At 36.2% G+C, this 26,178-nt stretch overlaps 1 protein-coding gene across 3 annotated transcripts in view; it reads right to left on the reverse strand.

Annotated features, from left to right (window-relative positions):
* Positions 1–26,178, reverse strand: part of TMEM161B (transmembrane protein 161B) — a 90,400-nt gene that overhangs the window by 15,392 nt on the left and 48,830 nt on the right. For 2 of the 3 annotated variants that reach the window (XM_049867301.1, XM_049867285.1), the window contains 3 exons: positions 23,217–23,300; positions 20,740–20,837; positions 16,232–16,388 (listed from right to left, as the gene is read on the reverse strand). In XM_049867301.1, coding sequence (XP_049723258.1) covers positions 16,232–16,388; positions 20,740–20,752 — 170 coding nt within the window. In that variant the 5' untranslated portion in view covers positions 20,753–20,837; positions 23,217–23,300. Of the gene's footprint in view, positions 1–16,231; positions 16,389–20,739; positions 20,838–23,216; positions 23,301–26,178 lie in introns of those variants that run through there. The other variant, XM_049867291.1, reaches the window with a different exon arrangement.

Raw genomic sequence — 26,178 nt, forward strand, 5'->3', positions numbered from 1 at the left:
GTGATGCCCTGACAGAAGTAAATAGATCAAATAAATAGCTCAAACATTCCCAAAATCTGAAGAATCCTCATTCAGAAATGGCTGGGCAAGAACAAGTACTCTCATCCTTGCTCATTAAAAGAAAGCTGTCCTTTGTTGCCCTATTTGAAAATGGCCCTCCTCTATTCTTAAGGTACTGGATATAAATGTAGAGTCCCAGCTGCTGACTTGAAGAGCACAACTATGACTTCTTGGAATTTTTCAAATGGAACTGAAAAAAAATCTCTACTAAAACGTAAAACTCCATGAGGTCAAGGATTCTTGTCTCTTGTTTGCTACTGTAATCAGAGCACTGAGAACAGTAAATACCACATAGCTATTATTGTTAGGTGCCCTCCAGTCAGTTCTGACTCATGGTGACCTTATGTTCAACAGAATGAAAAGTTGCTGAGTCTTGTGCCATCTTCACGGTCACTGGTTTGTTTCAAGTCCACTGTTGTGACTACTGTATCAATCCATCTCATTGAGGTTTTCCTCATTTTCATGGGCCCTTGAATTCACCAAACATGATGTCCTTTTTGGCAATTGTCTTTGCTCATGATGTTTCCAAAGCCGGCAAGTTGAAGTCTCGCTATGTTCGCTTCAAAGGAACATTCTGGTTGTATTTCTTCTTTTAATACTGATTTTTTTAGTCTTTTGGCAACCCAAATGTCATGGACTGAATTGTGTCCCCCCAAAATGTCTGTCAACTTGGCTAGGACATGATTACCAGTACCGTATGATTGTCTACCATTCTATCATCTGATATGATTTCCCTGTGTTGTAAACCCTATCACTATGATGCAACAAGACGGATTAGTGGCAGTTATATTGATGAGATCTACAAGATTAGATAGTGTCTTAAGCCAATCTCTTTTGAGATATGAGAGAGAGAAGCGAGCAGAGAGACACGGGGACCTCATACCACCAAGAAAGCAGTGCTGTGAGCACAGAACATTGTTTGCACCCAGGGTTCCTGCGCGGAGAAGTTCCTAATCCAGGGGAAGATTGATGACAAGGACCTTCCTCCAGAGCCAACAGAGAAGCATTCCCCTGGAGCTGGCGCCCTCAATTTGGACTTTAAGCCTATTAGACTGTGAGAGAATAAATTCTCTTTGTTGAAGCTATCCACTTGCAGTATTTCTGTTACAGTAGCACTAGATAACTAAGACAGCAAGTATACTCAATATTCTTCACCAACATCACACAGTACATGCTCAAAAATTCGGTGAATTTTACCACAGCCATATTATATTACGTGGTAATTTTGGTAAGCTGAAACAGTATTAATTCTACACTTTAATTCATATTGTATATGGAACAAATCTTAACATCTAGTAATAAGAAAGCTTTATGTTTAAAAAGAAGAAAAAAAATTTCCATACCTACACTATAAAGGTAAACTTGACGAAGGTTGTAGAGCTTGAGCTGAGTCTTTGATTAGGTGGAGAGAACAGAAGAGGGCAGTTCAGATGATAAAAAAGATTATGAGCTAAGATGGCGTAGCTGTTATACTCAGGAGACAGTAAATACGCCATTCTGGCTTAAGTGGACGTTTGGAGACTACTGAATGAAAGCTTGGAAACATGGACATGGCCAAATCATAGAATTACACATGATAATATTGTATGAGTATTTTACAGCAATTCTGGAGGCTGAGGATCATGGAGCCATGTCTTCAAAATTATGAAGAAAAAAATTGACAACCCAGAATTCTACAACCAATTAAATAAGAATACTGAATTAATAACATGGTCAAAACTGCAAACTCTTAAATACATTTACCTCCCCTATTAATGAAAAAACATTGCAAAAGAAACCGTGCTTCTAGACATCTGCCTCTGAATAATATTTACATAGGCACAATAACTAATCATTAAATGCTGATTTCACCAAAAAATGAGTAACCAGATTAAGAATATAAATGAGAGGAAGGCATAGTTTAAAAAGAAAAATCCACATCTACCATAATTGACGACTTCAGAGTTAGGAGGATAAGCTTGATATTTAGAAACATTGAGATTTTTAAAAGCCAGAAGCTGCAGCTAGAACAGGAATGGAAGCAGCAGCACAAGGGTAGGGAACAGAACTCTTGGCTTCTAGTACAATACTTATAGTACTTTTTAACTTTATAAACTATGTATACATATTTGATAAAAATTAACATTTTATAAAATTCAATGTCAATTTTAATAGAGTCGTGGTCCATACTTAACCCCACTATAAAAATAAATACATTGCGTACTGGAGTTTAACGGACACTAAAACTTGTGGTTACAAAAGTAGCCTTGGTGGTGCAGTGGTCAGGCTCTCGGCCATTAACCAAAAGGCTGTCAGTCTGAATCCGCCAGCCACACTGCAGCAGATGCGGCAATCTGCTTCCTTAAAGACTACCGCCTTAGAAACCCCACAGGGCAGTTCTACTCTGTTCTATAGGGTAACAGTGTAGATACCCAAACCAAACCCACCGCTGTCAAGTGGATTCCGACTCATATAGACCACAGAGCCTAAGGCTGTAAACATTTACAAAAGCAGACTGCCGCATCTTTCTCCCACGAGCTACTTACTGGTGGTTTCAAACTGCAGACATCTTGGTGAGCACTCGAATGCTTTAACCACTGTGCCATCAAGGCTTCTTCACTATGTAGATTGTTGTTAGCTGCTGTCAAGTTGGTTCCGAATCATAGCAATCCCACGTACAACAGAACAAAATACTGCCTGGTCCTGCACCATCCTCACAACCGTTGTTATGCTTTAGCCCAATGTTGCAGCCACTGTGTCAATCCACCTTGTTGAGGGGGTTCCTCTTTTTCGCTGAACCTCTACTTTACCAAGCATGATGTCCTTCTGCAGGGATTGATCCCTCTTGATAATATCTCCAAAGTATGTAAGACGCAGTCTCACCATCCTTGCTTCTAAGGAGCATTCCTGTTGTACTTCTTTCAAGACAGATTGTTCGTTTTTTTGGCAGTCCATGATACATTGAATATTCTTCGCCAACACCAGAACTCAAAGCTGTCAGCTCTCCTTTGGTCTTCCTCATTCATCATCCAGCTTTCACTGAGGCGACTGAAAACACCATGACCTTGGGTCAGGCGTACCTTAGTCTTCAAGGTGACATCTTTGCTTTAAAGAGGTCTCTTTCAGCATATCTACCTAATACAATGCGTCTTTTGATTTCCTGACTGCTGTTTCCATGGGTGTCGATGGTGGATCCAAGTAAAATGAAATCCTTGACAACTTCGATTTTTTCTTGGTTTATCGTGATGTTGGCTTATTGGTCCAGTTGTAAGGATTTTTGTTTTCTTTATGTTGAGGTGTAATCCATACTGAAGGCTTTAGTATTTAATCTTCATCAGTAAGTACTTAAGTCCTTTTCACTTTTAGCAAGCAAGGCTGTCATCTCCATAACACAGGTTGTTAATGAGTCTTCCTCCAATCCTAATGCCCCATTCTTCTTCATATAGTCCAGCTTCTTAGAGTGTTTGCTCAGCACACAGATTGAACAGGTATGGTGAAAGGATACATCCCTGATGCACCTTTCCTGACTTTAAACGACACAGTATCCTCCTTGTTCTGATCCAACAATTGCCGCTTGAACTATGTACAGGTTCCTCATTAGCCCAATTAAGTGTTCTGGAATTGCCATTCTTTGCGATGTTATCCATAATTTGTTATGATCTATACAGTTGAATGCCTTTGCATAGTCAAACACAGGTTAACATCTTTCTGGTATTCTCTGCTTTCATCCAGGATTCACCTGACATCAGCAATGACATCCATTGTTCTGCGTCCTCTTCTGAATCGGCCTGAATTTCTGGCAGTTCCCTGTCAATATACTGCTGCAGTCGCTTTTGAATGATCTCCAGCAAAATTTTATTTGCATCTGATATTAATCATATTGCTCGATAATTTTTGCTACTGCTGCTAACCAAAAGGTCAGCAGTTCAAATCCACCAGGTCTTCCTTTGAAACCGTACGGGGCAGTTCTACTCTGTCCTATCGGGTCACCATGAGTAAGAATTGACTCGATGGCAGTGGGTTTTGTTGGATCACCTTTCTCTGAGATAGGCATAAATATGGATCTGTTCTGGCTGGTTTTCCAGGTAACGGTCTTCCAAATTTCTTGGCATAGACAAGTGAGCACTTCCAGTGCTGCACTGGTTTGTGGAAACATCTCAGTTGGTATTCCTTCAATTCCTGAAGCCTTGTTCTTTGCCAGTGCCTTCAATACAGCTTAGATTTCTTCCTTCAGAACCATCAGTCCCTGATATGCTACTTCCTGATACGGCTGAAAGTCAACCAATTCTTTTTGGTATAGTTACTCTGTATTCCTTCCATCTTCTTTTCATACCTCCGGCATTACTCAATATTTTGCCTATAGAAACCTTCAACATTGCAACTTGACGCCTGAATTTTTTCTTCAGTTCTTTCAGCTTGATATATGCCAAGCATGCTCTTCCCTTTGGGTTTTCTACCTCCAGGTCTTTGCACATGTCATTATAATACTTTGTCTTCTCGAGCCACCCTTTGAAATCTTCTGTTCAGTTCTTTTACTTCATCATTTCTTGTTTTCCCTTTAGCTATTTAACATTCAAGAGCCAGTTTCAGAGTCTCTTCTGACATTCATTTTAGTCATTTCTTTCTTCCCTGTTTTGCTTTCTTGTCTTTTTTGTTGACCTTCTAGTTTACCAAGCATGTTGTCCTTCTCTTGCTTTCTTCATGTATGACGTCCTTGATGTCATTCCGCAACTTATCTGGTCTTTGGTCATTAGTGTTCAATGCACCAAATGTATTCTTGAGATGGGCTCTAAATTCAGGTGGGATATGCTCAAGTTCTTACTTTCGCTCTCGTGGACTTGTTCCAATTTTCTTCAGTTGCAACTTGAATTTGCATATCAGCAATTGATGGTCCATTCTGCAGTAGGCCCCTGGCCTTGTTCTAACTGATATTAAGCTTTTCCATCATCTCTTTCCAGAGATGTAGTCGATATGATTCCTGTGTATTCCATCAGGCGAGGTTTATGTGTACAGTCACTGTTTATGTTGGGGTAAAAAGGTATTTGCAATGAAGAAGTTGCTGGTCTTGCAAAATTCTATCATGAGATTTCCAGCATCGTCTCTATCACCAAGGTCATAACTTTCCAACTACCAATCCGTCTTTGTCTCCAACTTTCTCCTTCCAATCATCAGTAATTATCAATGCAACCTGATTTCATGTTCTATCGATTGCAGATTGCAGAAGTTGGTAAAAATCTTCAACTTCTTCATCTTTGGCCTTAGTGGTAAGTACATAAATCTGAATAATAGTTGTATTAACTAGTCTTCCTTGTAGGCATATGGATGTTAACTTATCACTGACAGCATTGTACTTCAGGATAGATCTTGAAGTGTTTGTAACAATGAATGCTAATGCCATTCCTCTTCAATTTGCCATCCCCCTCCAGAGGAGATCGTATTTATTGTTCGATTCAAAATGGCCAATAAGAGTCCATTTCAGCTCACTAATGCCTAGGATGTTGATGTTTATGCATTCCATTTCATTTCTGATGATTTCCAATTCTCCTAGATTCAAACTTCATATACTCCAGGTTCTGATTATTAATGGATGTTTGTAGCTGTTTCTTCTCATTTTCAGTTGTGCCACATCAGGAAACAAAGGTCCTGAAAGCTTGACTCTATTCGCGTCATTAAAGTTGACTCTACTTTGAGGAGGCAGCTCTTCCCCTGACATCTTTTCAGTTCTGTCATGCTGGAAGCTATGCCACTGGTATTCAAATACCAGCAGGGTCACCCATGGCAGACAGGTTTCAGCTAAGCTTCCAGACTAAGACAGACTAGTAAGAAGGACCTGGCGGTCTACTTCTGAAAAGAATTAGCCAGTGAAAACCTTATGAATAGCAGCCAAACACTGTCATTATGTAGAAGGTACATACAAATTCACGTGTGGGCACATTTTCTATGTTTTACTTTTTGAATCTCATACTGAGATTAGATCCAGGGCTTCATTTTGTCCCCTAATGGAAGTGTTTCCTATACTTCTCAGACACCATTAACATAAAATCTTAAAATTTGAATATACTCTCCTTCACAGGCAAAGTGCTGATATATAAAGAAACGGCATCAGTCAAGGATCTTCACTCTGAGTAAGCTCTTCTCCCTATCTCTATCCCTCTATTATTCTCACAGATCATTCTGTAAACTAAACCTTAAAAAACATTTTATTAGTATACACTCAAAATTCTCCTTTGTAGTAGGTGCTGGGAAGTCGCAGTTCAGAGACTCTTTAACATTTTATGCTCCAGAAATACCCTTTGGCTGCTTTTGTTCCTGGCTGCCAGAACCACCACATGGCCAGACGTGCCTGTGAAGTACAACCAGGATGCTCCTTAGAAGAAAGGGTGGCAAGATTATGTCTCATATACTTTGGACATGTGAGGGGGGACCAGCCCCTAGAGAAGGACAATATGCTTGATAAACCAGAAGGTCAACAAAAAAGACAAAGACCCTCAACAAGATGGATCGACACAGTGGCCGCAACACTGGGCATAACAAAGGCTGCGAAGAAGGCACAGGACTGGACAGTGTTTCATTCTGCTGTACGTGGGGTCACTACGAGTCGGATGCAACTCGAGAGCACCTAACAACAATACACTCAAAACTGCATATAGAAAACTACTGACGCAAATAGTCATTTTCTTTTCTTGCAGTTAATTTTTTTCTCCTTTTTAATCCCTGAGTACTACTTACTTTAAGTGTTCATTTATTTTCCTTGATATTACAAAATCTCAACCTTTGAAGCAAAGAGAATGCTAGGGAAGTAAGATCTTCTCTTTCCTGCTACATGGCTGAGGTTTTTAATGTTCTAATTTAACATTAACACTTTTCTCAATTGGAATTAGGTCATAATTGACCAGTACAAATATATAACTTACACTGTAACAGGAAATAAAAAAGACTAGCTGGGGGATGGAGAAAATGCAGAACAGAATTTCAAATTCTCATGGATTCCAGACTTTCTGGAGCCATGAAGTTTGGATGATCCCCTGAAATTACTGCCCTGAGATAATTTTTAAACTTTAAACCAAAAATATTCCCTCAAGTCTTCTTAAAACCAAACGACTGTCTAGTTTTAGTGGTAAAAAATGCTTGCCTTTAGTATTATGCTCCTTTAAGAACTATCTATATGGGATCAAATCAACAAGAGCAACTCGAAAGATTAGACAGGAATCTTAGGAGGCAGCAAATTTATGTTAATGGAGGAGGAACGACTCAGAAAGAGGGTAAGGATGGTTGCATAGCCCAAAGAATATAATCAATGTCATTAAGTGGTACATGGAGAAACTGCTGAACTGGTGTGTGTTTTCCTGCATATATTCTCAACAAAATAAAAAAATATATATAAAGAACAGGTGAAGAATATTTACAAGGAGGAAATATTTTAAATATGACTACCTTCAAGGTGAAGTGGCAAACAAGTTTCATTTCTAGTTCTCAACTGGCAAACTGCTTCCAGATATAGGATAACAATTTAATTAGCACATAGTTACCAAGGTACTACTGTATTAGTTTGAATTCCCATCGCTTTAAAGGCCCAATTTTCATATTACAAAAACACATCTTCTACACCTAACTTGGGTTACCATGAAATTATTCAAACAGATTTTATCACTACTTTTTCAAGAACCAAAAAAAAAGTCCATAGTCTAAGAAAAGAAACATTTTATTGCCAATACACGAATGTGATACAGTGCCCTAAAGAACTAGCAGAAATTTTTCAGAGGTTCAAAAAATTTTTTCATACTATTTACTGTTATCTTTTTAAAGTAGACCATGTTAGCATTCAAGCAATTTTCTGGAAGTGAAAGAAGTACATTAATCCTTATGGCCTATTGAGAAAATCATTTCAAAAGATAATCTGATCCTGTCTTCCAATTAAAAAAAAAAAAATAGATGGTTTTTAACTAAAAAAATTTTTTAGATGTGAAGGTTCAATTTTTTTAATTAAACAGAAAAAAAGAATCTAAAATTCTCTCAAATATAAGTAAATAAGCATTATGCATGTTCAGTAATACCCCATCACACAAAAAAGCTTATAGCCAGCCTTAAACTAACCAGGTTATGGGAGGGAAGTAAGAGCCAAAGATTTTAAAAGCATAGAACACAAACTTTATTCACAGACAAACAAACACACAAACACAAAACAAAACCAAAATCTATTAACTAATCTTCTTGATTAAAATAAAAGAGACTGCCCTTAAAACTTTACATTCCAGGCAAGGAAAAAGAAGTCAGATTCAATTATAATAGACAGAAATAAGGTACTATTACCCAAGTTCCCTGTAAAACTCTAGGTTTCTGACCTGAAAGTTAAGTAATTTGGCAGTATTAACGTCATAGATCTCCTCCAGTTTATAAAAGAAACAAGCTTTGACATTAATATGCTACATAAAAGTTTCCAAGACAAAACAGGTACCTTGGATCAGATTCAACAGCTCTGACTCTCTGTCCCTTTCTCACTGGGAGATCTGATATGTAGTCTGTTCAGTGGTTACTGTTTCTTTTGCTTATTAATCTAAACCAGGACATTTTTGTGAAGTGCAAATGTAGCAATTTAGGACTTGTATACAATTTAAAAATGGTTACTAAGTTGTGCTGACCTGCTGCAGTTATCTATTTCCCTCAGCAAACAAATACAAGATAATCTGTAAACATTTAGTTTACAAATATACATACAGAAATGAATATTAAACACAGAAAACCTTAGATTCCAATTTAAACCTCTCTCTGCATTTTCCTTCATAAAAAATTTGCATGTCTTACAACCAAGGCAAATTAAAATTTTAAAATATGGCCATAAAAAATACATAATAGGGTTTTGTACTTTAAACCTTCCACAATGTGAAAGACAAGCACTTTGGAAATCTGACTAATGATCCAGTCCTTTAACCAAATATAATAGGTTTATAATTCTTTGTAGAACAGCTTTCTTCTCACTCAAATTCATGTAACTGACTCAGCATTACTCTCGGTGCCACGGTTTACTCATAAGAAAAGTTTCCTTAAAAAAAAAAATATATATATACACTGTATTTTAACTTTTAAAAGTTCTACCTTCACCAAAGGAGCTCTGAATTTTTTTGCAAGTACCATTTTTAACCTTTTCCTTTTCTTTTATTCGTAAGTGAAAATGATATGCTTCATACTCAAAAAAATCAGCAGCCAGTTCTCCAGTTGACTATACGTCATGGGCAATGATTTTTACCAGAAGTGCTCCATCCTCACTGCAAAGCCTTCTTCACCCTGTATCTACCCTATGCCATATAACTTGGCACAAATGAGACGCATGGATTTGGTCAAAGAAAGTGGTCACAATTACAAATGGGAAAGAGACTAAAGCTGAAAATTAGTCTGGATTTAGGAGTGAGACTGGAGGGAGGTATGTTAGCTGAGATGAATATGCAATTCAGTAGAAGCAGAAAGCAAAACTGATGACAAGATACAGAAGTCTTAGGCTCAAGATTTTAGTGTCATATATTTTAAAAAGTCATTCTTATAATTTTAGAATGTACGATTGTACAGAAATTATAATTGCTGACTCTACATTATTAAGTTAAATACAACTCATAAGGAAAAAACCAAAATGACCATGGATATAAAACAAATTAGATGTCTAAATCTGGGACCAGTTTAACAAAGGACATTTCATCAGTAACAACGGCAGAGAATTTCTGATTCAACTGATGTATGTGTGACTCTCAAATTAAGTGGAGCTACTGTCCTATAGGAAACCCTGGTGGCAGTTCGAACCCACCAGGATCTCCTTGGAAACTACCGGATAGTTCTACTCTGTCCTGTAGGATCGCTATGAGCCGGAATCGACTCGATGACACTGGGTTTGGTTTGGTTTTGGACTGTCCTATGTAATCAATAGAGAAATGTATTTGACTAATCAACAGTCCTCTACAATAATAAAGAGATGCCAGATAGAGGTCACTTCAGCGAGACTACGTTCATAGGGTGTGAAAGGCATACCAGGTATGTTATAACTAAGATAAAAATATACTATGAACAGACTTCTCCTTGGTCTTAATCTGGATATCTGGCATTTGAGTCTGGCTTTCTTCCTGCATGCCACCGAAGGAAGTAGAGGTTATTTTCTCACATGCCTCAAGTTCAAAGGAAAATCATGTAATTCTACTTTCCTTCCTTTTCCCTTCCCCCCTAGTGAAACGTAAAAGTTGGCAGAAAATAGCTTGTATTTTAAAGCCCTTCACCGCTTTCTGTCCTCTCTGGGATGGAGAAACAGCCAGCTACTATGTTCCTGCAGGGATGCTTTGTTTGGTGACTTTCACCAGTGCACTACTTAAAACTATACATAGACAGTTCAGTGCAGAAAACTGTGTGCGACCTTAGCTCTCACATCATTAGGCATCACCGAATGAAAGGAAAGATAAAATTTATTCACACAATAATTTGAGTTGCTATTCACAAATACATTTTTCTAATTTCTCTTAGTAGTTAGGTTTCAAGGGCTGTATCACATTAAATAAAACTGCGTATAAAAAATTCGCATTTCCACATGTTGTTGTTAGATGCCGTCAATTTGGTTCCTACTCAGAGTGACCCTATGTACAACAGAACAAAACACTGTCTGGTCCTGTGCCACCCTTACCATCATTGCTATATTTGAGTTCACTGCTGCAGCCACTGTGTCAATTCATCTCATTGAGGGTCTAAATAAAAATTTAACATCATATGTATAAGCTGTGAAGAAAATCAAGAACAGTATTCCATAATAAACAATATTTCAGAGAACACAAAAAATCATTAAGATGAAAAAGACAGCATGATATTTAGCTAGCTGGTACTAATTATCAAGTTAAAATAATTTCAGTGTTTTAAATGACTTGATGTCTACTGGAGCCCTGGTGGCACGGTTGTTATGAGCTACGGCTGCTACCCAAAAGGTTGGCAGTTCAAATCTACCAGCCACTCTGTGGAAACCTACGGGGCAATCCTGCTCTGTCCTATACGGTCACTACGAGTCAGAACTGACTCGAGAGTAACAGGTTTGGTTTGAATTTATGGGTGATGTCTATTGATGGGTCCTTATTTTGATTGAATAGTATTTTCACATATTTAATACTATACAATTAAAGAACAGTATTTTAAATGCTTGAATTTAATCTGTTGTTGAAATCAGTACAACACTGGATATCTGGGGCTATTTGTCAACTAATACACATGATCAGTGTTTCTACCCAGTACAATATATGCTTTGTGAAGATGTTAACTGTTAAGGCGTTGTTCTGACCCATCTGGTCTAAATTACATCTAAATATCTCCAAAAGAGTCCACAGAGAAGCAGCACTATTGAAATGTGGTGATGAAATGTTCAAATCATACCATATATTTAAACTTGTATCTGCTTACAGCTTTAAAAGAAAGTTCAGCTGTCTCCAGATGAATATAAAAGATATTAGACATGCATTTACTTTTATTTCCCAAAATCTGACTAAATTAAGTAAGAGAGTATATAAGAATGGAGCCCTGGTGGCGCAGTGGTTAAGGACTCAACTGCTAACCAAAAGGCTGAGGGTTCGAACCTACAGGGTAACTATGAGTCAGAACTGACGGCAACCGGTTTGTTTGTTTGTTTGAATATAAGAAAGAGGGTCTGCAACAGGCTAGCACACAGCAGAAACAGTTAGCCATCTAGAAAGAAGAGTTAAAAAAAAAAAAAAAACCCACAGGAAGAAATGGTAACAAAAGAGATATCAACAAAATTTTGGAAAGCAGCCAAGTAGATGGACAAGCAGTAACTAATTCCGGTTTCAGCTTTGTCTACTATGGGGGTCTGCAAAGGGAGGAACCAAAGAAGAGCCAATTCATGTACCAGAAGCCCTGCAAAAGTCAGAAATTAGAGACTCCAGGTACCTCTCAAGGAAGGGCTGCATTAAGGGTGAAAATAAGAAGGTTGGTTACAAGTCTGTATTAGTAGTGATGAGGCTTCCCAGATCTTGTCTTGCCCAATCAGACAGATTAGGTGACGGCCATTCTCCAGCTGCGGCAGAACCCAGAAAGGTTACTATCTGAACATGCTGAACCAGAGAAGGCTAGGCTTAGTGGTACCATGCAAAACTGAAAGTGACAATAAGGAGTTGGGGAGGCGAGGCAGAGCAGAACTGCCCCATAGGTTTCCAGGGTGGTGCAGTGGTTAGGAGCTCAGCTGCTAACCAAAAGGTTGACAGTTCAAATCCACCAACCGTTCCCTGGAAACCCTATGGGGCAGTTCTACTCTGTCCTACAGGGTCTCTATGAGTCAGAATCAACTCAATGGCAACCGGTGTGGTTTTCTTTTTTTTTTTTTTGGTTTAATCTTTATGGAAGCAGACTGCCACATCTTTTTTCCACAGAGCAACTGGTGGGTTTGAACCAGGGCTTTCGTGTGGTTCCAACAGTTCTAACTCCTGCTGAGAATTTGCATTTCTAACAAGTTTCCAGGTGATGCCAGTTAAAGACGCTGGTTAGGGACCAATTCTGTGAATCACCAGTAGAGCAGCAGTTCTCAAAATGTATTATACATAAGAATCACCTGCAGAGCTTGTTAAACTGTACATTCTGATTCAGAATATCTGGAATGGAAATGCAAATTCTAAGCAGCTGTTCAAATCAGAATGAGTCGAGGTATGAAGCCTTGGTTTGAACTGCTGACTTTTCAGTTAGCAGCCAAGCATGTACCCACTGTACCACCAGGGCTCTTTACAGACACTGATACTTAGAGGTTCCTCCAAAGACACTGTCAGGTCCCCACACAATCACCTACAAAAAGGTCTACTACTCAGTAACTTCTAGCCACTTACACAAAACTTCCAAAAATCACCACACATTTGAAAACAATCTCCAACATGACAGCAATTGGGGGGGGTGGGAGGGCAGGACTCAGAAAACAATGCAAGGAGCAAATTAAAACTTAAAAAATATTAGTATCCTCAGAGATAAAAATATATTACATATCCATGACACAAGAATGGTATGAAAATATAACAAAAAATATTTTAAAAATTAAATAACAGTTGATATAAAAACTGTTAACAAAAGGGTTAAAAGATTAAAGAGAAAATCAAGAAAATAGTATAAAATAATAGATCGTAATACAAGCAAAAATTAGAGCAGAAATTAAAAACAAAAAACTCAGTGGACTGGGAAGACTGAGAAAAATATTCTAGAAAACATATATATATGAGAGAGAAAATGCAAGTCTCAGAGAACCAGTCTAGGAGATCCAATATCTAAACAATAAACCTTTGAGAAACAAAGAAGAGAGAAATTAAGGAAAATTTTCTAGAACTCAAGAATATGAGTTTCTGGATTGGGGAAATCACAGCACAATGGATAAAAACAGACCCTCAACAAGGCACATAATAAAATTTCATCACACTAGTTGGCTAAATAAAAGATGGTAAAAATTCCACAAAGGAGCCCTGGTGGCACAGTGGTTAAGTGCCCAGCTGCTAACCAAAAGGTCTGTCATTCAAACTCACCAGCTGCTCCATGGGAAAAAGATGTGGCAATCTGCTTCTGTAAATACTACAGCCTTGGAAATCTTACGAGGCAGTTCTATTCTGTCCTGTGGGGTCACTCTGAGTTGAAACCAACTCAAAGGCAAACAACAACAAAGATTCCACAGAGAAAAAAACTGGATACATGAAAAATCAGAAATCAGAACAGCAACCGGAATTCTCAGGGCTAATAATGGAACCTAGGATAAAATAATGCCTTCAAAATTATCAAGAAAATGATTTCTGACCTGGAATTCCATTCTCAGCCAAAAGATCAATTAAATTTCAGGGTAGAACAGGAATATTTTCAGATGTACAAGGCTGCAAAATGTACTTTCCATGCAACCTTTCGGAACTTGGTACTGAAGGATATGCTCCATCACTATGAGAAGTAAGTCAAGTAGGAGAAAGACATGGAATTTAAGAAAAAGAAACTCTAGTTATGGAGAGATGCAAAAAGAATCCCCCAAAAGATGATAATGGGTTACTCTATGATTCCAGGGGCACAGCTGTGTATCAGGTAGGAAGGTTAAACAATGCTTCTGAACATATTGAGATTTATAACCAGAAAAGTTTGAGGTTGAATTAACGATATGTACAAAGAAAATAAGGCAAATGAAAAATTAAGACAAGCATTTATCTGTAAATAGTGTTTATGCTGCTGTAATGTTAACATTGAATATTGCTCTAAAAAAATATGGCATTATTATATGTAGAAGAAGTGATGAAAAGGAATGATCAGTGGTACATGACAACTCAGGGAGATGTGCTAAATCCTCATTTCCCTAGTGCAACGGCAATACTTAATGCCTAAATCTAAAATTAAGCTGTGACCTTATAAGCATATAGAAGCATGGAGGTAAATATCATACGGATGACTAATGGAATTGGAAGAAATTGCCTCTAGAAAGGTGGAAATGGAGGACAAAGTAGGAGACATGTTTAAATGTAAAAAAAAAACAAGAAAAAAAAAATTACTCAATAATGAAGGACATTAAGCTTCCAGATAAAGGGTCATTGCAGAATTTATCACAACTAGTAAAAAAAAAAAAAAATTGCCCATGTTACTGTGAAACTTCAGAATATCAAAAGGATAAAGAAAGCTTCCAAAAAGTATGTGTAAGGGAGAAAGGGGAGGCATATACCAAAGGAAAAAGGGCATCCAAGTTCTCAAGAGACTTCAAATTTTAGAGGAAAAATTATTTCTTTCTTAGAATTTTCTACTGAAACAAATTATCAGTCAAGTTTAAGGAAAAAAAAATAAAAGTATTTTCAGGCATGCAAAATTTAAAAAGCAATTTACCACCCTTTCTAAGGACACTATAGGAGAATACATCAAGAGGAGATCATGGGATCCAGAAAAAGCTACAGGGAATTCCTAGGAAGACAGTGAAGAAAGTCCCAGAATAAAAGCTATGAAGTTTAGAGAACTGAGAGTTCCAGGAGGACATTTCCATGGGGGAAAACAAAATAGAAATATGTTTGAACTACACCTACTCCTCACTTCTTATCTCGTTACCCAACATTTTGCATTTACGACAACAGTAAAACATCGACTGACTAATCTGTGCATTAATGACATATGTCTGCCAATAACGAACGCTGAGGTGCAAGACGAGAGTAATGTTGGCTGTGATGGTTATGGCTATGTGTCAGCTTGGCTGGGCAATGATTCTCACTGGTTTGGCAGTTATGTCATGATGTAATCCGGCAGTTAGGTAATGTAGTCATCCTCCATTTCGCAATAATGCCTATTTTGCTTAAGAACCTAGTCTCTGGAATACAACCATGTCAATAAATAAGGAGTGGGTGTGCTGAGGTTCAGAATTCTGTGCAGGAGGTTACTTTCTATTTAGCAAAAATAAAAAATTGTTCAATAAAAGAAAGGTAACAAAAACACTATAATGCTCAGCAATAAATATTTCCATAAGCATAACAAGGTAAAACTACTGATATAATTAAAAAATTCCTCATAAATATTTCAGGAGAATGGAAGGAGGGAAGGAAAGGGAATGGGGAGAAAGGTGCAATAACATCTAAAATTAAAGAAACAGTACTGTCACATAATATTGAAAAATATAGAAAGTCACAAAACAGCTCATGAATAAATTTTTGAATGAGAAACTCATTTGTGCTGTGAACTTTCACCTAAAGCACAACAAAATTTTAAAAGAGAGAGAGAGAGTCAAGGAGGGGACAGGCTATTATGAAATTTTCAGATTGCTGACCAAGGAATATACTTCATTTTGTACATTATCAATATTATTTAAAATGAAGGCATGATAGTTCTGAAATAAAAATACGTTAACTTTAAAAAGCAAACAAAAGCTTACTTTCATTTAATGCCTTTTTTGTTTTAAAAGAAAATAAATTACTGAGGCCTTTTGCAAATAAACCAAAAAAAGGCGGGAAATCCAAAAGAAATACCTAAAAAAAGGTAAAAGTGGCTGCCTACGTGACATGAGACTCAAAGGTAGAAAAGGAAAGGCAGTAAACTATGTACCTTAAAAAAGTTTTCAATTAAAAAAAGGATTGCAACAAAGAATAACTCTAATTTTTAAATCACAGATAACTTCTAATGACATTAGCTGCATAAGGAAAACAAATTCAAAAATTAATATTAACATTAATGATGTTTTGAAGGATACATTGCAAAAGACAAAACAAGCAGGCACCAAACTATGCTGATATTCATTTCCTGAGTTGGCTTCATAAAATTGTAGTATACTTCAGTTACTAGATACACAACTGTAGCAGCCACTGTGAAATCCACGAGCCACTGGTATTCCGGAAAGTAATGTAATGCTGAAAAATAAGTTAAAAAAAAGTTTTAATTAAACTCTTATAAATACTTACGGAGATTTATCCATAATCAACTTTAAACACGCCAGACTACTGTTAGAATCCTACTTGTTGATTTGTTACGTAAGGCTTGCAAATATGGAAGTCTAAAAAGGTAGGAAATGGAGTGAGAATGGCAGCATCCAAAACTAAATTTTAATACCGCATAATGTAAATAATTAAAATAAACCCAAAAATATTACCAAAATATATTTAAAGTCTGTTAAAATATATGATTACAAATGTATTGGTATTTTCTTAAGTGATTTGCTATTTTTTAAGGGAATTAGAAATCAAGTTCTTTTTTTCTTCTAAGTATCTAAGATATGATACCTTAACTTCAGAATACAACTAGGCCTAGAACACAATGGATTTATCTTTTATTTCATGTTACAATTATTAACTACACTATGGAGGACTAGTAATTTTGTGAGTTACTGCAAACTTAATTAATAAATAAATACTTTATTTCCTCTTCTGATCATCAAGAAAAGCTGATGAAATGCCTGTCAATTTTCCATAAAACCACACCCCTACAACAAACTATTTCACCCGAAGGATGTGCATTAAAACCAACATCTTCTGAAAGTAAATATAATCCCATCTCCCTTTGCATCAGCTGTTTTACATTTCTTAGAAGGTACAGATATTCTCATTTACTTCTGCCAGAGTGTAATCCAAAATATCACATCATCTTGTAGGCCACCTAAAAATGTGAGCATAAATAACATGTACATAGGCCAATTCTTATGTTCTCACTGGCACATAACAAAACAATCTATACTGCTTTGGAAATTTTTTAGTTGTAAAATGTAATACAGTTATACCGCACTGTACTTTTTAATCACACATTTATAGAAGCAGTGTTTTAAATAAAATAAAATACAACTCAAAGTAAGACCTATTAAAAATATCAAACCAAAGTAACCAAAACTTTCATTGTCTCCACAGGGTGACAATAAAATATTTAAAAACCCAAATCCTTTTTAGATTGGATTAATTTTTCATTTGCTTCAAATTACTTTAACTGCTTTAGCTCTTTTGCTCTATCAGAATTAATAATTTCATGGGACTATAAGATTGATCTTACAGTGATTACAGAATTCCTTTACCCACTCCACACTCAAAAAAGGAAGGAAAAAGAAAAGTCACTCACTTTGAACTACAGAATAACTTTCTGAAAGGAGAACAGGGAAATGGATGAAAAACAGACAAATACCCATTTCTAAAGGCTTTCAAATTTTATTACAAATCCAAGTAGCATTCTGATTCTCCATGCCTGCCCACACTCACAAAAGGTTCCAGTAAACTCGCTCAGAGCAAACAGTCACGTAACCTTCAAATGTTCCTGTTCTTTAAGGGGTTCGTATGACAGATAGCTAACAAAAACTGAAATAAACCTGTGAAACAGTTACTAGGATTCTAATAATAAATACATTACAACTAACGTAAATTATATAAATACTTCATCCGATTTCTTGACTGCTGCTTCCATGTGCATTAACTGTGGATTCAAGTAAAATCTTCGACAACTTCAACATTTCCTCCATTTATCGTGATGTTGTTTATTGGTCCAGTTGTGAGGAATTCTGTTTTCTTTATATGAGGTGTATCTATGCTGCAGGCTGTGGTCTTTGATTCATTAGTAAGTACTTCAAGTCCTCTTCACTTGCAGCAAGCAAGGTTGTGTCATCTGCATAACTCAGGTTGTTAATGAGTCTCCCTCCAATCCTGATGCCCCATTCTTCATATTATTTGCTCAGCATACACACTGAATAAGTATGGTGAAAGGATACAACCCTGATGTACGCCCTTCCTGATTTTAAACCACATGTATCCCCTTACTCTCTTTGAATGACTGCCTCTTGATCTATGTACAGGTTTCTCATGAGCACAATTAAATGTTCTGGAATCCCCATTCTCTGCAATGTTATTCATAATTTGTTATGATCCGCACAGTGGAATGCCTTTGCACAGTCAATAAACCAAAGGTAAACATCTTTCTGGTATTCTCTACTTTCAGCCAGGATCCATTTGACATCACCAATGATATCCCTGGTTCTGTGTCCTCTTCTGAATCAGGTTTAACTTTCTAGCAATTCCCTGTTGATGAACTGCTACAACCGTTTTTGAATTATCTTCAGCAAAATTGTACTTGCCCATGATATTAATGATATTGTCTGATAATTTCTGCATTCTGTTGGATCACCTTTCTTTGGAATGGACACAAATATGGGTCTCCCAGTCAGCTGTCCAGGTAGCTGTCTTCCAAATTTCTTGCCATAGACATTGAGCACTTCCAGTGCAGCATCCATTTGTTGAAACATCTCAATTGGTATTCCATCAATTCCTGGAGCCTTGTTTTTCGCCAACACCTTCAGTACAGCCTGGATTTCTTCCTTCAATACTGTTGGTTCAAAATCATATGCTACCTCCTGATATGGCTGAAAGTCAACCAATTCTTTTTGGTACAGTGACTCTGTGTGTTCATTCCATCTGCTTTTGATGCTTCCTGCATCATTCAAAATTTCACCCATAGAATTCTTCAAAATTGCAACTTGAGGCTTGAATTTTTTCTTCAGTTCTCTCAGTGTGAGAAATGCCAAGTGTGTTCTTCCCTTCATGGTTTTCTAACCTGAGGTCTTTGCAAGTTTCATTATAATACTATACTTTGTCTTTTCGAGCCACCCTCTGAAATCTTCGGTTAAACTCTTTTACTTCATCATTTCTTTCATTCACTTTAGCTACTCTATGTTAAAGAGCAAGCTTCAGAGTCTCTTCTGACATTCAGTTTGGTCTTTTCTTCTTAATGACCTTTTGCTTTCTTCATGTATTATGTGCTTGATGTCATCCTACAACCTGAATGTGCACATCAGCAATGGATGGTCTGTTCCTATTGGCCCCTGTCTTCCTAGCTGATTGATGATATTGAGCTTTTTCATCATCTCTTTCCACAGATGTAGTCAATTTGATCATTAGTAAATATTAACTATTAGTATAAAAATGATAAAAACTATATTAACAACCAGGGAGAAAGTATATTTATTATTATATGTATATATTTATGGACATTTTGTACAGGTACCACATAACATATAATAAAACAAGTGTGACAACTACTAATCAGAAAGTCAAAGTACTTTGAAATGTTTTTAATTTTGCATAAAAGATAGCTGTAAAGAAAAAAAGATGACATAACCAGTCTTAAAAGTCTGAATAATATTAGACAAATGATTCATACTGTTCCTCGTTAACATTTTTGGACTGTAGGATACCTTTCCATATTCATACTTTTAGATATATTAAAGCCACTTTATTTCACAAAATATTTCTATATGAGATGCTAGATAAATCTCAAGTTTTTTCAGAGGGTGGTGTGACTTAACCCAAGAAGGGCCAAGCTGTATGATGATTCTTTATATTAGACTATCAAAATTAAAAAAAAAAAAGTATTATTTTATTTCCTTTCCTCATTTATCATGTAAACCAGTGATTCTCAAACCTGGACAGAATTCAAAATCACTTGGAGTACTTTGAAAAACAGAGACTCCCAGAACCCACTCTACATTTAAATCTCATAGGGTAGAACTGGGGAATCTTTATTTTTCAAGAGCCACTCAAATGATTCTGATGTGCAGGCAGGTTCGGAAAACACTGTTTTAAATAACAACACCTTAGATTCTTTTCCTTTCTAGGATCAACATAATTTCATGCAAATTTTCACTTTAAACTTAAAATTAATAATTATACAATTATAGAAACTGAGATAAAGGGAGAAAGAAAACCTAAGTGATATATTCACAGATACCCAATAGGTAAAAGTTAATTTTGAAAAAGTAAAGCTTTCTGTTCCCTAATCCTGTTCATTATTCTGAAATCACTTTCCCTTCCACCAAATGTGAGTATAAAATTGATTATGAATATATGTACCTCAATACAATTAAAGAAATGCATTTTTTCAAACCACGTTATAAAAGGAGCAGAGTAGCATAGCAAAAAGAAGTCTAGAAGTCAAGACAACAAAAACTGTGATCTCAATTTAGTAAGACAGAAGCTGCATAATAAGCCTATATAAGTTAACCTCCTTTGAAAAACGGGGGAAAAAAATGTTTAACACCAGTTTCTATAGATGAATAGAAAAAAAAAAAAAGTAAATCAAATGAAGGAATTTTGAGCCCCTAAGGTCTTAGATTTCATATTCTGTATAACGGATTTGATTAGAAAAACAACCAACCAAAAAATGACCCACAAAAGACAAAATCTTGAGTACTTTCACCAACATAATATAAAATTGAGATTTACGGATTTCCCTTACCTAAAGTATCCATTTCTGTAACTGACTTTGTTTCTAGATGAAGGTCAATATCCTTTGGAATGGTTAGTGGCTTACTTTCAATGTGACCGTTATATTTCCTGTAAAAATCAGACAGATGACACAAAAAAACAAGTTACCTAAGTGTTTGTATCAACTAATTACAAACGTGATTTTACATTTCACAGTGAAAAAGATACACAGTATTTCTAATATTTCATTTAAAAGGAGCAGGTAAGGTGCTCAGAAGGTATCACAAAATGTGGATGTAAATTATTATATGATAAATTTTTATTATAGATTAGCAATGAAAGAGTTACCTAAATTAATGACAAGAAGAAAATTTTGGTTGCTAGCTTAGCATTTCACCCTCTTTTCTTCTACTTTTTCTTCTGTAGATTTTAGACAACCTAACATCTTCATGGAAACTTTCTTTAAGCACAAGAGTAAAAACAATGAAGACAAAGTACACATGTCTTTGCAATTTTATATATATATATATACACACACACACACAGATATACATATACATATAAACAGAACTGACACTATATACAAGTCAGAGTTGAAAAAACATATTAAGATTTACGTTCAGGAGAAATTCATGAAAGGCAACACAGAGTGGTTTTTACTAAGAATCACAGGTCGAGGAAAATAGAGGAATTCTTCAGGTATACATTATCATTCCTAAACTTAATTTTTAAAAGAAAATCAAACATGTAAACAAACCAAACCAAACCCAGTGCCGCTGAATCGATTCTGACTCACAGCGACCCTATAGGACAGAGTAGAGCTGCCCCATAGAGCTTCTAAGGAGTGCCTGGTGGATTCGAACTGCCGACCCTTTGGTTAGCAGCCGTAGCACTTAACCACTATGCCACCAGGGTTTCCCAAACATGTAAAGAAAGTAATAAATCCAGTTTTAATAACACTAATTACAATACTAGAGAAGAATTTTGCATTTATTTTTAAATATAAACAGAAAAATGCTTGGTAAAAAACTTATTTTATGTCAACAGATCAACCAATAATTACTGCTACTAGAACAAGACAGTGACATCAGTGCATGTTTTATAAGTGTTAAACATGTTCTATATATAAGAGTTTATCATTAAAAAATAACAAAATTATTGAGTACAAGGCTATGGTAAGCATCCAAATATCTGCAAAATGAATACTATAGTACATAACTAAATTTTATAAATGTTGAACACTGTAGCCACAGAAGGTAGAGCTGGAATAATTAAAAAGCAATTCAGGAACTGAAAAAAAAACTATTAGGCAGAAATATTAAAGAACACAACTACTGGAATAAAAAGTAGGAAGGTTTCCAATAAATATTAAAACAAGCTTTAAGGTGTATTTGTAATGGTAAGCAAAAAAGAGAATGGAAGTAAAATCAGAAAAGACAGTCTTTTCAATTTTCTAATTTCAAGCCAAACAATCATTAATGATTAGGCCAGGTTAATATCATTTTTATGACGTACATGAGAAATTTAATGACAAACTGTTGTCACGGACATTTTATAATGCTTTAGAATCATGATTTTAGAGGCAGAGTCTTCCTGGATCCCCAGCTAAGAAAAGTGAGGCCCATTCAGAGAACCCAGCTGTCACGCAATTTTCCCTAGAAGTCAATTCAAAGAGATATAAAATTTTAGAGTTGAAAGGTCCTTCAAAATGACTATGGCCAGTCCCTCCATTTCACAGATGGGGCTACTGTGGTCCATTCAAGTGAGGTTTATTAGTAGGCAATTTTCTTCAGAAACTTTAAACATGGATATAAATATTTAAGAGCTGAATGAGACCTATGAAATTATAGAGAGAAACCTGTGAAAGCAAGAATTCAAAAGGGCTGTCTTGTTTTGTCATGTCTCACAAATTTTCTGACTTCTACAGGGTAGTCTTACCACTTTCCTTTGCTATTAGCGGAAAATATTTTAGTTTTCCTTCTCTGACAGGTTTCTACCTTACACGGGTTCCGGCTTTCACAGATTTTACTGTACAATCTACTCTTTTTATTTTAAAGATGAGAAAAATAACACCAAAAGCAGGTCAATTTGTCCAACATCGCAATAATAAGTAGCGCCAAAACCTGAAGAAGAACTCAAACCAAATAACATCTTCAAATGAGTTGCAGGATAGAGACATGAGTTCTAAATCTCTCCCCAATTCATTCCCTCACCAAAAATTTCCTTAATATGATGGCTATCTTATTTTCACAATTTAAACTAGAAGAAGAATGAAGTTAATCATTTTTGAGTAAAATAATAAGCACTGCTTTTAGTTTCTACATTTAGGTTACTAAATATTTTCATAAGAAAGCGTGATTCAATTATTTTAGATCATGGGTTTTTATCTCAAGTATATCAACTGTGTAAGGCACAATTAATAAACGTGCCTTTAACCAAAGCACAAAATACATGTACATAAATTGTATTAAATATTTAACACCTCACATGCTCAACAGTATAACTTACCTATCTTTTTTGCTTTTCCCTTTTTGCTGCTTTCCTGCAAGAATTCGTAATTCTTCTTCTGTAGGATGTTGATACCACCTCAAACTTAGAAAAAGAGAATCCTCTTATATAAAGCAATTAAAATTACTAGAACTATTCATTTACTCTACAAATATTTACCGAGTTTCCAGTTTGTGAAGATACTGCTGGGAAATGTCAAGTGAAAAACTAGTATCTGAAACAGATAGCACTGCTTAAGCCTTAAAAAATTTTAGATTCAAATCCAGTGAACACTTAACTAAACAATTACTACATGCCAGGCCGTGCAATGCTGTCCGTACATGTTTCTTACAACTGACAATGTAATATATATTAAGGTTATATAGGCTTATTATTGAAATAAAATAGGAGTGAATTCTGCAGGCAAGCTTGCAGGAGTACATTAAAATTCTCTATTCATCCTTCATTTACTCAGAAGGAATTGATAGTTAAAAACAGTCGTTCTAATGCTCTGACAGGGACAGGTAGTCTTTCTTTTCCTCCTTTAATTTAGTTTGAGAATTCTCAAACTTTATGTGCTTAAGAATTAGCACAAAGCCCTTTACTCTTGACTATGTCAGTTAGGATTTCAACAACCGAAGGTATTTACTTCCACCACATAGCCAAAATATCCAAACAAATCATTTATTGCTCCCAAGCATCTTCCTGGTCATTCTGAATTTACTGTCTTACCTAGTAGTCCTTACGTGGTACAAACTGTTAATGCACTCAGCTAACTAAAAGGCTGGAAGTTCAAGCTCATCCAGAGACACCTTGGAAGAAAAGCCTGGAAACCTAATTTTTAAAAATCCACCATTGAAAACCCTACGGGGCACAGTTCTACTGACGCACATGAAGTTGGAGTAAACTCAACAGAAACTGATACTACTTACCTAGTGGTACCACCATGGAAGAGGCAGTCAAGAAATCAAAAGACATACTGCATCAGGCAAATCTGCTGCAAAAGGCCTCTTTAAAGTGTTAAAAGGCAAATATGTCACCCTTAAGGAAGAAGGTGCACCTGACCCAAGCCATAGTGTTTTTTCAATAGCCTCATACGCATGGGAAAGCTGGGTAATGAGTAAGGAAGAACAAACAAGAATTGATGCCTTTGGATTATGGTGTTGGCAAAGAATGTTGAATATACCATGGACTGCCAAAAGAACGAACAAACCTGTCTTGGAAGAAGTACAGCCAGAATGTTCATTAGAAACAAGGATGGCAAGACTGCATCTCATATACTTTGGACATGTTATGAGGAGGGACTAGTCCGTGGAGGACATCATGCTTGGTAAAGTAGAGGGTCATCGAAAAAGAGGAAGACCCTCAATGTGATGGATTTTACACAGTGGCTGCAATAATGGGCTCAAGCTTAACTATTGTTAGGATGGCACAGGACCGGGCACTGCTTCCTTCTGCTGTACATAGGGTTGCTACGAGTCGGAGCAGACTCGATGGCACCTAACAACAACAACCATCACTATCTAACAGTCAGCTAAATTTGATATTCAGGCCTTATCTTCCATACACCCTCTCCACGTTATCACCAATGAACCAAAATTAGTTGTTTCCCTCCTAGTTTAATGGCTTTAAAATAAAATACACATCCCAACCAAAAAGTCCCTAAACTAGAATTAACATGGGTGAGGAGGGAGTTCCTGAAATCTTAATTTAAGTCCAGAATTTTAACCCACAACATTTAGAAGAACACTTAAGAAATAACTCATTTATAAAGTTTAATTTTGAGAAATAGTAAGCAGTAAAAAAAACTCCTTCAGTACATGAAAACACAGGTTATATTTACAGCCCTATAATAATGAACTACTTAAGATTTTCTATAAGCCATTTCCTTTTTAGATATATTTAAGCTTGTTTAATCTTATTTTGTGATCCCACTTTTTAAAAAGGGATTACATTTATTATACCTCTTACTAGGTAACTTAAGGCCATCTTCAGTAATAACAGTAATTGTTCAAAGCTGGAATCTAAAGATACTCTTAAGCCCACTCAGTTCTAATCTGTTATTCAGTCATCTATCCATGATTCATTCATTCATCAAACATTTACGGAAAACCCATTATGTTCCAGGTACTCTGTTAGGCAATGAAGATATAATCACAGAAAAGCCAAAGTCCCTGGCTTCTTGACGTTTATATTCTAGTTGGAAGGCAGAATTTAATCAATTATATACATACACACACGAACTGTGACTCCACATGAAAGAAACAAAGAAGTGGTAAGAATGAGTGAAAAAAGCCTTAGTTGTTAGGTAAGGAAACCTTTCTGAGATGCCATTTAACCAGCAACCTGAAGGATGGAGGGGAAAGGCATTTCAGGCAGAGAACAGCATGTCTAAAAGGAGAGAGGCAAGAATATTCCAGTAACTAAAAAAATTAATGAGGCAATAGTACCATATGCATAGAGAAATAAAGAGAAGCTGAAGAGATAAACAGGAAACAGATCATACAAAGCCTTACAGTTCACTGTACAGAGTTTAAATTTTATGCTAAAATAATGTTCTTGAAGGAGGGCAGAGAAATAATTCTCTTTACATTCTAAGATTGCTTTTGTTGCTGTGTGAATGGGGGGGGCATGAATAGCAGGTAGATATATTTTGGACATTGAATCAAAAGGTATCGACGATGGTCCGGAGGTAGTGACACAGGGAGAAAAAGTAAAGATAAGGATAATGTCTACATTCTGAGTTGAGGGAAATGGTTCTGCATTTTGTGAGATGGAGGAGAGAGCAAAGAAATCAAGAATTTAAATATTCTGAGCTTGAAGTCTCTATGAGACATCAAGTGAAAATGTCAAGAGGGCAACTACATATTAACATCTAGAGCTCAGAGATAATTTGGGGTCATTACATGATTGTGCTCATGTGACAAACTTGGGAAACAGGGCAACAACTAGGGAGTGGATATGGAAGGGGCTTTGCTTTTTA

This window comes from Elephas maximus, chromosome 2, assembly GCF_024166365.1.
Source record: "Elephas maximus indicus isolate mEleMax1 chromosome 2, mEleMax1 primary haplotype, whole genome shotgun sequence".
Taxonomy (NCBI): Eukaryota; Metazoa; Chordata; class Mammalia; order Proboscidea; family Elephantidae; genus Elephas; species Elephas maximus.